Here is a 12,158-nt window from a genome sequence, read left to right on the forward strand (position 1 = left end):
CTAATCGTCTCAAAAGTAATGAGCCATTAATGTAGAATATTTTTCCCCTGAATTTTGTTTTGACATTCAAGGGTTCTGTAATGATAAATTCAGCCCTAAAGAATTTCAAAACTGAAATAAAAGAAAAATAATTTAGAATTTTTATTTGTCAGAAGAGGTTTATTCACTAAAACACTTTAAATAAGACATAAAAAAAATCATACTCTTATCTGGGAACATGACATAATCATTTCCCATATAATGTACTGAAATTTACAAACCACAATGGTGTAGAGCCACATTTTAAAAGAAAACACTTGGCATTAAAGTTAAAAATAAATTCCAAGATTTATCTATCACCTATATTTCAGTGCATTCCTCTTCACAGAACACAAATTTAATTCGCTGCAAAAAAAATTTCATTTCTATTACATACTAAAAATCACTCCATATTTATGTACAAATAAATTCATTTTTCCTTTAAGACCTAATCTTCCTTTAAGGAGATTACACACATATTCACAGTGCAAAATGTCACAGAAAACCCATATTTGGCTCATATGTCTCTGGATTGTAGCATTACAAAATGGAAGTTCATTATGCCTGATAAGTCGATTCAGTTTTATCCAGATATCTTCCAAAGTCTGGTTATTAAAAACAGAATGTTCTATTGTCCATCGTGCTCTATATAAAGAATGTAGTTTTAATTTCTCTAAACTCTGCTGTAATTCTTTAGATAATGGCAAAACCTTTTCTGTAAAATTCCTGGAAACTGAAACACTCCAAGACCTTTTCAACTGTTGTTTTGCTTTTTTGGTTTGTTCACCTGAATTTCCACAACTAATTTCTTCATCCAATGTTTGTGCCCGGGCTAAACACTTCCTCTTTTCCAAATTTGGTTGAAACTCCAGAAGGCCCATTGTACAATCATAATTCTGAGCTTTCCTGTGATGTTCTGAAATGGTAAAGTGCTGGTCCACTTCTTTAGCTGACTCACCAGAAATAATTGGCGGTTGTCTTTTAGGTTTGAGGGCAAGTTTTACTATATTATTTGGAAACCAAGGTATAAATCTCAGTAGTGGACGAGTAGGAAATTCATTAATAGCTTCTTCTGCAATTTTGTATAATCGTGTAGGGTTACTTTCACATGGTCGATAGTATAATACTACCTCTGTACTCATTGTGTACAAGTCCAGATACTCTGTTTAAGTCCAGGTACTAATGAAGGGGACACAACATTTCTTGATCAAGATCCTCTGTGCTAGAACTTAAATTCACAGTTATAAGACTTTCTTGTCTTTCCACATTCTGCACTGATGAGAAGGAACAGGACCTAAAGTAAAAGTATTACAAAGAATAAGATACACTGGGTATCTCTACTAAAATAGGCATACATAAATAGGTAGGATTAAAATGAACTGATATACATTATATTTTGCTAGAGTAGCTAATGGTATATCTTTTTTAAAAATGAGAAAACTTTAAAAAAGTGACACATAGAATTTTTTTTTAGGTTCTTGCAAGGCAAATGGGGTTAAGTGGTTTTCCCAAGGCCACACAGCTAGGTAATTATTAAGTGTCTGAGACCAGATTTGAACCCAGGTACTCCTGACTCCAGGGCCGGTGCTATCCACTACGCCACCTAGCTGCCCCCACATAGAATTTTAAATACAAAAACATTTCAGAAATTTAGTTTTATGCTTATCTGAAGCTAAAGCAAATATATTTTAAAAAGTAAAAAATTCAAATAGACTCTTATATCCAAATGACTAAATTCCATTACAGTGGAAAACTGATATAATTACCAGAATTCCTGAGATTTTAAGCAGAGCTTTTCATTGGATTAGCTGTGTATTCTTTATTAAGTTGTTCAATCTAGAACTCTTTTTCCTCATTGAGAAAATGAGGAAGTTTTAAAAATGATTTATGAAGTCCTCAAGTTTTGATGCTATGGAATTCTCATTGTATACTTAAATCTCTAAATTAATTATTTAGAGATGTACAGTAAAATATTATTATGCAGTAGTTTTAAAATTATAATTTAGACAAAAAATTTGTGATTCCTAAATACTAATCTTATTTGGATCCAAAAAAAGGTTAACATTTACAATGTAGAATAATTTCACATAAAAAGAAAAATGGAGACTGCACTGTAACATTTATTTGCAAGATCTTTGTTATACTTTAAATGTAAAAACGGATTTGAACAAATGTTTAGTTGTATTCAACTCTTTGTGGGCATACTGTCCATGGTTGTTTTTTTTTTTTTGGCAAAGATTCCTTCTCCAGTCATTTAAGGCAAGCAGAGGCTAAGTTACTAGATCAGGGTTATACAACTACTGAGTGTCACGGGCTGTTATTTGAACTTAAGTCTTCCTGAGGATAGGGCAAGTGCTCTGTTCACTGGCCTCCAAACAAATATTAGTTTTTTCATAATTTTTGTCATATATATTTGTGCTATTCTCAACAACAAATATTAAGCACTAGATTTATAAACCCTTTGACTGGACACTGCATTTTAATGGGTTAGAAATTATTATTGGCTTTATTATAGGATTTTCATCCTAACATGGTTCAGTCTAATTACTCTAGATCAGGGATTTAACACATTTTGTATAACATCCACACTGACAAGTTGGTAAAACCTATGGAGTTCTCGAAATATTTTTTTAATTTTTCATTTAGGTTTTTTTTTTGCAAGGCAGTGGGGTTAAGTGACTTGCCCAAGGCCACAGAGCTAGGTAATTATTAAGGCCAAATTTGAATTCAGGTCTTCCTGACTCTAGGGCTGGTGCTCTATTCACTGTGCCACCTAGCTGCCCCTCAAAATATTTTTAAAAGTATAAAATAAAATGTGAAAGATTTCAAAGGAAATCAACTACACTGAAATATAGTTGTCAAAATATCCACTCTAGAATAGGATTGTTTTTTTCTAACTATTGTGTATAGGGTATTTGTGGCTACGGGGCTCCAAGTCAAATCCTTAAATATAGCTCCTTACAAATCAAATCCATGAGACATCCAGATTCTCTATTCTATACAGAAAGGTGGGGCTACAAGTACCTCATGACAATCTCTTTCTGTATTTGGGAACTATTAATTATCCTACACAAGATAACTGACTTATTTTTTTATTTTATTGTTTTTAGTTTTTGCAAGGCAATGGGGTTAAGTGGCTTGCCCAAGGCCACACAGCTAGGTAATTATTAAGTATCTGAGGCTGGATTTGAACTCAGGTACTCCTGACTCCAAGGCCAGTGTTCGATCCACTGCACCACCTAGCTGCCCTGGACAACTGACTTATAACACAAAGTCTCAAGTTTCATTTGAATCAACTATCAGCATGGCCAAGAGAACCAATTACTGACTTTTCATTAGTGAAATGATTATCATTTGATCTCTTTGTATCAGTTCAATTTTTGAAAGCCCATAAATAAATCTTGTTTCCCTAAAATTTTCACATATCTATAAATGTGAAATGCAAAAATCAATATATATTTGAATCTGAGAAAAAATATTCAGGAACTGAGAAAAAATTAAATTTTTTCTTGAACATTTGCAGTTCCACGATATAGAGACAAAAATTTCTTTAGTAACACTGTAGTCCTAAAAACTGTCCTGGTATTTGACCTGTTCTGGTGACAACAGATAAAAAGAGAAAAAAATAGAGAAGATGGGAGAGGAGGTCAAAGAGTGAAAAAAACCTGTGGATATATGTACACATTTTATCAGAATGTAATTCCAAAATTATGTTTAATAAAAATGAGAAAATTAAATGACACTTTAGTGTGTGGAGGAAAATTCACCAATCTGCAAAGGCAAATGGAGTTAAGTGGCTTGCCCAAGAACTCAGGTACTCATGGCTCCAGAGCCGGTGCTCTATCCACTGGGCCACTTAGACAACCCTCTTCCATAATTCTTACCAGAGCTGCTCAGGGGTGTCAAAATGACTACCTTTTGTCAAAATTTGTCCAAGTGTGAGGGAAAAAAAAGAACGATAACTGGACAAATCACAGATTGGATCTCTTCTATCTAATTTATCCTTGTCTGATAAAAAGTTAATTTGCTAGAAATCTTTAGTTGCTATGCAAAGTCTCCACCATAAAGGCTGATAAGGGAGTTAATTCTGAAAGTAACATTACCCTGTTTAAATACCTACAGCTACAAATCCTAGGTCTCTTTTAATTGACTGGGTTGGACTAGATAACTGAGCTTCTTACAAGTTCTATATTTATGACTGAACAGTTGAAGCCAGGGATTTCAGCAGAGGAAGTTACAAACTGGATTGCACTATTTATCCATTAATGCTTTACAATTTTTGCATACTCTATAATCAAAATACTTTTTTTTTTAAAATGGTACAAGGGAAGAAAGAATAGTTCCACGAAGAAGCTGATCACACAATGTCCTACTGAAAATAAATAATACATACTAAAAATCGACTTGTATGTAGTAATGGGAGATCTTTATAAACATGTATAGGGGCCATGCAATTTTCTTTCTGATGATCAAAGAGAAAATCAATTTTCAGAGAGTATATAATCACTCTTTGGAATAGTCTTTATCTCCACGCTGCTCCCTACAATTATCTAAGCAATTCAAAATTTGCTAGTGTTTTAATTCTCATCAAAATTATTTTCTAAATAATTCAAGATTTATGTTATGAGGAAATATTATGTATAGGATGGTTAAATTTCTCTCATTTAGGTCACATTAACATATGATGAATTATAATCCAAGAAAATTAACCTGTCAGTGAAATCTGGGATTTTGTAATTTTGTGTACTTTTATGCTTAAGGGTAGAGACTTTGAGAGATACCAAGGGGCAATTAGAGTTATTTATGTATTTTTTTAGTTTTTTTCGCAAGGCAATGGAGTTAAGTGACTTGCCCAGGGCACACAGCTAGGCCATTCCACGCAGCCGACCCGAGGACGGCAGAGCGTTTCCCCCCAAGGCGGCCCGATGAACGAGGCCGGCGGGGACGCTCGGCTCTCAGCCACCGGGGCTTCTCGTGCTTCGGTTCGGCCGAGGGCAGGCGGAACCCCGGGGCCGCTAGGATGGCAAAAGCCAGGACGGGCGGCGGACAGCCCGGGAGGGCGAGCTCCGGGCCATCCCAGGCGCCGAGGGGGAAAAAAGGAATCCAGAAGATAAAGGGGTGGGGGTGGGGTGGGAGACGTGATGGCGACCACAGGGCTCGGGAACAGGTGTTTTTTACCTTTTAGCGCCAGTAAATGCTCCTGCTTCGGCGGGTTCACCTCCATCTCCCCCGGAACCTTAGAGTTCCCGGTGCCGGAGACGGACGAGGCTCAGGGAGCAGCGCCCCGCCCCGCCCCCGCCCCCGGAACATAACAGGAAGGAGCACCGGAAGGAGAATCGCACGTCCATCTCGTCGTCTTCCGTCGGCGGCGTCTAACGTCACTGCTAACCATCCTTCCCCATCCTCCCTCCCTTCCCGCCCCGCTCGGTGCTAGCGTCCTCTCTAGTAAGGGAATGGACGCAGATAAGCTCCGAAGTGCTTCCTCCATTCATGGTCTCCTCCCCACCCACCACTAAACACTCGTAATATTTTGTTTCCCAACTCTATACAATTGTAGTTTCATTTTTGCAAGGTTTTGAATTTTACTTTTCCCCTACCCTCCCTTCCGTCCCCCCACCCCCCCACAGAAGGCAGCCTGATAATCTTTCCGTGGTTTCCATGATGTACATTGATCGAAATTGGATCCATGTATAGTATGGAAAGACTGACAAATTGGCTTTCGTGAGGGGGGAGGGAAACAAGATCAGGGGAAAAAATTGAAAAACTCAAAATAAAATCTTTAAGATAAAAAAAGCAATGATTTCTCATCGCATTCAATTTGGATCAGTGTATACCATGGAAATAACGTAAAGACTGGCAAATTGCCTTCTGTGGGGGGTGGGGGGAGGGAAGTAAGGTCAGGGGAAAAAATTGAAAAACTCAAAATAAAATCTGAGAAAAAAACAAAATCAAACCCCCCCCCCCCAAAAAAACATATCAATGATTTCTCATCACATTCAATTTGGATCAGTGTATACCATGTAAACAATGTAAAGTCTGTGGGGGTGGGGGGAAGGGAAGCTAGATTTAGGGAAAAATAGTAAAATTCAAAATAAAATCTTTAAAATAAAAAAATTGAATCTATTGAGAGCAATCATCTTCTTGAGAAAATAAAATATTAGAGATGGTAAAGTTATGTAGTACATAAGACACTATTTTTTAATTGAAGGTGTTCTCTGAATACAGTCGATATTTTCCGTCTCATGCACTCTAAAATTCAAGAGCATAATTTTACAAAAGCTTTGCTCTTGAAGCAAGATTGGGGGGAAAACTGTAAAACAGATAATATCTTTAATAAAAATAAATAAAAAAAAAGAAAGGTTTGCTCTGTAAACCCGGGAGGGTGAGGGCCAGCTGGGCAGGATTCTAAAGCGTTATAGAAAGAGCAGGCCAGGATTGTAACCTCTTGGGCCGCCGCGCTGCACCCTGGGACCTGAGTAAAACCAGTCGGAACTGGAAACACAATCCTAACTTGGGGTTACGGAGCCTCCGGGCCCCGGCGGGGCCGCTAGCGACGGGTGTGCGCACGCGCACAGCCACGCCGCCAGCAGGCCCGGCCGCGTCGGCCGCGGGGCGGGGCGGGGCGGGCGGGGCTGCGTCCGGCCGCTCTCGCCGCTCCGCCCCGCGCGGCGCCTCACTGCGCCTGTGCAGCCCCCTGCGTAAGTGGAGGCGGGTCTTTTCCCGCCCCTCCGTCGGCTGCGGCGGCGGCGCTGCTGCGATGGCGGCCCTGGTTGTAAACAAGCCCGGAGCCGGCATCGAGGGCGGCAAGCACGGCGCCCGGGGCCCCGCCGCCGTGAAGGTGAGACGGCGCCGCTGGCACCCGCGCGCGTTGCCCCTTCAGTACCCCGCCGACCCTCCCTCCTTACGCGGCGGAGGGCCGCGGCGGGCAGGCCCGGGGGTCGCCGCGGCGTCCAGGGGCTGCTCCTCGGGGCCCATGCCCCCCGCTGCCGGGCGTCCCCTTGCCCGTGCCCTCGTGCTGCGCCGGGCAGCAAGTCGCCCCTGCCTTGCCCCTCCCGCGCTCCCCTCCCCCGCGCCCTTGGCTTCCACCGGTCCGGTAAGACCCCCCCTCACTTGCCCGGGGCCTCTTCTCAGCTCGATTTCTTACACTTTACTTCAGAAAAAACCCAGACACTTGCAGGATCTTCCCCTGGGCCACTGTGCCCTCCTGGCCGCGGGGGCCTTGGAGACCCTCCACGCGAGAAGCTTCTGCAACCATTTTCTGTATCAGGGGCTCCTTGGGTAGACCAGGGAGGCCGATGGTCTCTTCTCAGAATTATGTTTTGCAATTGCACAAAATTAATTACATAGAAAGCTTGTCATTGAAATAAAAGGGGCGGCTAGGTGGCGCAGTGGCCCCGGAGTACCCGAGTTCAAATCTGACCTCAAACAGACACTTAATAGTCCCCTAGTTGTGCGGCTTTGGGCAAGCCACTTAACCCCATTGCTTTGCAAAAGAAAAAGAAAGATAATGATCATTTTTTTTAAAGTTCATGACCTTAGGTTTAAGAACTCCATGATACAGTTGAATTTTTTTTTTTTACAGATGAGGAAACAGCCCTGGCCAAATGATGGAAACAAGTTGCTTAAGGAAATATAGATAGAGTTGGCTTTGGAATGCATGTCTTTGAGGCAAAGCAAATATTCTCTACCATCCCAGGCAGGGTTAACACTTAGAAAACTCAAGTCTATACCTCAGTAGTGTCTTAGTCCTTATGGGTTGCTCTAATGCTCTTAGGCTCCTCCCTCAGCTTCTTCAAGGATTAGTTGGATTTTGCTTATGAGATGTCCCACTTTGTGTCAGCCCTTAAGAAAATTGTGAATTGGAGTGCTTAGAATTAGAGTACTGGTCCTGGAGTCAGGAGTACCCGAGTTCAAATCCGACCTCAGACACTTAATAATTATTTAGCTGTATGACCTTGGGCAAGCCACTCAAGCCCATTACCTTGCAAAAAAAAATTCCTCACATATTTATTGTTTGTTAGTTCCAGTGCTGGTAATTTATGTCAGCAGGTAGAATATTCATTATTCACCATATGCACTGTGTTCCAGAAGTCTTAGCACAGTTTTAAATTGTCAAAGCTTAAAACTGCTCAGACTTTTGGGACATCCTGTTTTTCATTGACCATTGTGCATTGTAGAGAAGAATACTCTACAATCCTCTCTGTCCTAAGGAGGCAGATGCAGAAGGTGTATAGAATTCAGGTGCTTCAATGAGTACATAAAACTTATTGGATTCCTCAGGGGGGAAAATGCTGAATTTCAGAAGTTCCTTTTGTGTGTCCCCTGTGTTTCAGTGTAGGTTATCAACAGATTATCTTGTGGAATTACCCTATGTAGTTATCTTTAACATCTTGAACTAAAGTAGGAATTTAGCAAATGACTAGTGATTATTATTAATTTTAATTTTTAATTCATTTTAATTTTAAAAATTTGGATGATGCTATTGTCATTTTTGAAGTATTTCAGGGTCTAAATATATTACAGGAAACTCATACAATGGAAAATTTGATATAACACTTGTTTGCTTTGAACTTCGTCCTTTGGAATATAATGTCTGGAAAAACTCTCAAATGATAGGCTATTCTTTGTTGACTGAATCTGCTACATGTACTCCAGCATTTTAGTTAGGTCCCTAGTCATAAAATATCAAGGAATGCATTAGTATTATCACTCATCTCAGTGTTAATAATATCTTGAGAGAATTAAAAAAAAAGCCAACCCTTAAATTCTGTATTTGGTATGAATCATTTAGTCTTGTAACTATAATAATAGTATGATGGCTTTTCTGTAATCTTAAAAAGTTATATAATCATTATCTAGCTCTGGATCAGAAGATTTGCTTTGTAATCCTGATTCATTTAAAATTTAGTTTTGCCTCTTAGGTTTCCTGAACTGCAAAATGAGAATAGTATTTTCTTTTTTTTAACTTTATAAAGTTGTTATGTAAATCAAATGAGATAATGAGCTCTTTGACATTTTGGTTAATCCTCTTTTGAAAAAAAAGCCAATGTATTTCTAAAAATGGATTCCCTGGAATATATTCTAGATGTGGTATACTATAAGGAACATTGGCTTGAACTGGGTAATTTGTACTAAGAGGTCTTGTGTTCAAATTCTACTTCCTTGAATTATCCCTGTTACTTTAGCCACATAATCTATTTCTTCAATTTTTTTTCAGTTGTAAAATGTAGGAGGTAGGGGTAGCTAGGTGATGTATTGAATAGAGTAAGGAGGACCTGAATTCAGCCTTGGAGTCAGAAGGACCTGAGTTCAAATCCCTCCTCAGATGCTTAATTACATAGCTATGTGACCTTGGACAAGTCACTTATCCAACCATTGCCTTCCAAAAAAGCTACCAAAAAAAGGAGTTAGACTAGATGGCTTATAAGATTTCTTTTTAAAAAAATTGTTTTTTGAATTTTAAATTTTTCCTCTCCTCTCACCCCCCACAGAAGGCAGTCTGAGTCTTTACATTGTTTCCATGATATACATACATTATTCAAAATTGAATGTGTTGAGAGAGAAATCATATCCTTAAGGAAAAAAATAAAATATAAGAGATAGCAAAATTATACAAAAAGATAGATTTTTTTTAAAAAAAATTAAAGGTAATAATCTTTGGACTTTGTTTAAACTCCACAATTCTTTCTCTGGATACAGATGGTATTCTTCATCGCAGATACCCTAAAACTGTCCCTGATTGTTGCACTGAGGAAATGAGCAAGTCCATTAAGGTTGATAAGATTCTTTTTTTAATTCTCTGTCTTGGATTCTTTTAATGTAAATTATTTCTTAACTGTAGTATTCCAAGTAAATGTAAGGTACTGTTTTTCACATATTCCTTATCTTAAAAAAAACAAAGGGGGTGGCTAGGTGGCATAGTGGATAAAGCACGGGCCTTGGAGTCAGGAGTACCTGGGTTCAAATCGGGTCTCAGACACTTAATTACCTAGCTGTGTGGCCTTGGGCAAGCCACTTAACCCCATTTGCCTTGCCAAAAACCTAAGAAAAACCCCCAAAAAACAAAGGTATAAAAATCTAAATGTAAAAAGGAGATTTGAGTGAGATCCTCATTTTCATTCAGCTCAATTTAATAACTTTGTTCAAAGCCTGTTTTTACAAGTAAGGTACCCTTTGAGATGCTACAAAGACAAACAAAACCTAGTTGTTAAGGAATTTATAATTAGGAGATTTCCTTAAGTATTGTGCTTCATGTTAGAAAAGGATTTACTGTAGTTTCTCTTTTGATTTAGTTAAAAATATGCCTGCCAGATTTTTCTTTTCTGCCAATTCAGAATTTTTCTTATATTCGAAGAGATTTGAACCTATTAACCTCTTTTTTATCCAATGATATATTCCCTGTCTAGGGGATTAATCGCATACAAGTCCATTAGTCATTCATTCAGCAAGCATTTCTTAAATTAAATGTACCAGTTCTATGCAAAGTGTTGGGAATACAAAGAAAACCAAAAAGACATTGAATGTCCTGGTGTTGAGAACTCAGCATGCACTCAGTTTTGCACATGTGAAACGTGAGAGGGGAAATTTCAGTGGGAATGCTGCTGTCTGGGGACAGCCAGTGAAAACGCCCTGAGCCAGGAGATGGGAATGTCTTACTTGAGGACTAGAAGGCCTCATTGCTCACAGAACTGTACTTAGGGGGAATAAAATTTAAGTAGATGCAAAAGGTAGGCCGGGGCCAGATTGTGAAGGCTTTGGTGTTAAACAAAAGGTCCTAAAAATTCAATCCTGGAGATGTCAGAATTTTTAAGGAATGTCTGTCTTTTATCTTTGTATTCTTCACAGAGAATTTTATTCAGAGAAAAAACATGGATGTGTTGCAGTTGGAATTTATAAAGTCATGCTTTTTTTTTGTTTTGTTTTTTGTACCTCTGAAAAGAAACCTTGTTTTCTTAATGGCTTAAGAAATTATATCTTCAATTCCTTATAGGATTTGATTTCTCATGCTATATGGCACTCCAAGCAAGGGTTCTTTTTTTTATAGATAGGGATAACTGATTAGTTGGATACACAGAAATTAAATGTCAAAGGAAAAGTTACTCATTTGCTATAATGGTTAATAATGACAATTGATATTTGTCTGTTATTTTATAATTATAAAGCTCATTATCTCATTTGATTCTTACATCAACCCTGTGAAGTAGATAAAATTCAGGTGTTACAATTTCTGTTTTACTATAAAGAAGCAGATGAAGAGATGAAATCAATTATTTTTTAAGCCAGCTAGTGACAAGGAAGATTTGTTGGGTTTGTGCTTTTTTTTTTACTGTAACTGAAAACAAAGGATGTGATAGATATAACAAAAGTTTTTCTGTTCTTTATGTTACTATCAATATCATGAGATGCAAAGTAAATTCAGATTGTGGAGAAGGATGATCAGCACTGATGGGAATTATATATACTAGTTTCAGAAACATTTAATAAAATTTTATATTGTATGTAGTAACTTCAAACTATTACTAAAATTGTTGTAAAATCAAATTGTTTTACTTAACTGACATTTTCTACCCTATGATGCAAAGTTATAGATACATTTATAAGGTATCAGTTGATAAATGACATAATTAAGTTTAAAGTATTTGAAATTCCATGAAAAATTCTGACTTTTAACTGTCAATTTGTTTTGGCTGTATTTGAATCTTCATTATATACTTTTTGCTTTTATATAAACTTGGTTTCCATTTCTGTTTCATTAGTAATTCTAGTGATTAAGGATATTTACTAATCTTCGCATTTGTTTTCTAATATTCTTTATAGTTTAAGTATTTTGTTCTAAATATTTAGAAATATCAGAACAGCACACCTTTCTAATTTCATTTACTTAGTGAATCATTTTAGGATCTCTAGAATGAAAAGTGCCCCGCTTTATTTATACTTTAAATATAAACAAATATACATTACACTGGATAATACATTTAGAAAGCAGTAAAGTTTTACTGAAGTTTGACTTCAGAAGAAGAGCCCATCTGAATTAGGTAAATGCTTCAATTTCAGAATATTTTGAAAAAATTTTTATTTCAGCTAAAGAATCTGAACTAGACTAATAACTAATTTTGCTTAAATGAGGAATGATTTATTTC

At 37.8% G+C, this 12,158-nt stretch overlaps 2 protein-coding genes across 13 annotated transcripts in view; one reads left to right on the top strand and one right to left on the bottom strand.

Annotated features, from left to right (window-relative positions):
* The window catches only part of LOC141497580 (trafficking protein particle complex subunit 13), a 61,924-nt gene extending 56,601 nt beyond the window's left edge, over positions 1-5,323 (bottom strand). For 7 of the 11 annotated variants that reach the window (XR_012471365.1, XM_074200279.1, XM_074200277.1 and 4 more), the window contains exons 1-2: positions 5,197-5,283; positions 806-1,312 (exon numbers count right to left, since the gene is read on the bottom strand). Coding sequence is in view for 10 of the 11 variants with exons in the window: in XM_074200279.1 (XP_074056380.1) it covers positions 806-1,160 (355 nt within the window). In the remaining variant the exon portion in view is untranslated. Of the gene's footprint in view, positions 1-805; positions 1,313-5,196 lie in introns of all 11 variants that reach the window. The other 4 variants (XM_074200285.1, XM_074200284.1, XM_074200282.1 and 1 more) reach the window with 1 other exon arrangement.
* A 1,386-nt stretch (positions 5,324-6,709) lies between these two features.
* TRIM23 (tripartite motif containing 23) overlaps positions 6,710-12,158 on the top strand; it is a 59,429-nt gene continuing 53,980 nt past the window's right edge. Inside the window, exon 1 of one of the 2 annotated variants that reach the window (XM_074202863.1) lies at positions 6,710-6,856. In XM_074202863.1, the coding sequence (XP_074058964.1) occupies positions 6,776-6,856 (81 nt within the window). In that variant the 5' untranslated portion in view covers positions 6,710-6,775. The remainder of the gene's footprint in view (positions 6,857-12,158) is intronic. The other variant, XM_074202862.1, reaches the window with a different exon arrangement.

Source organism: Macrotis lagotis, chromosome X, assembly GCF_037893015.1.
Source record: "Macrotis lagotis isolate mMagLag1 chromosome X, bilby.v1.9.chrom.fasta, whole genome shotgun sequence".
NCBI lineage: Eukaryota > Metazoa > Chordata > Mammalia > Peramelemorphia > Peramelidae > Macrotis > Macrotis lagotis.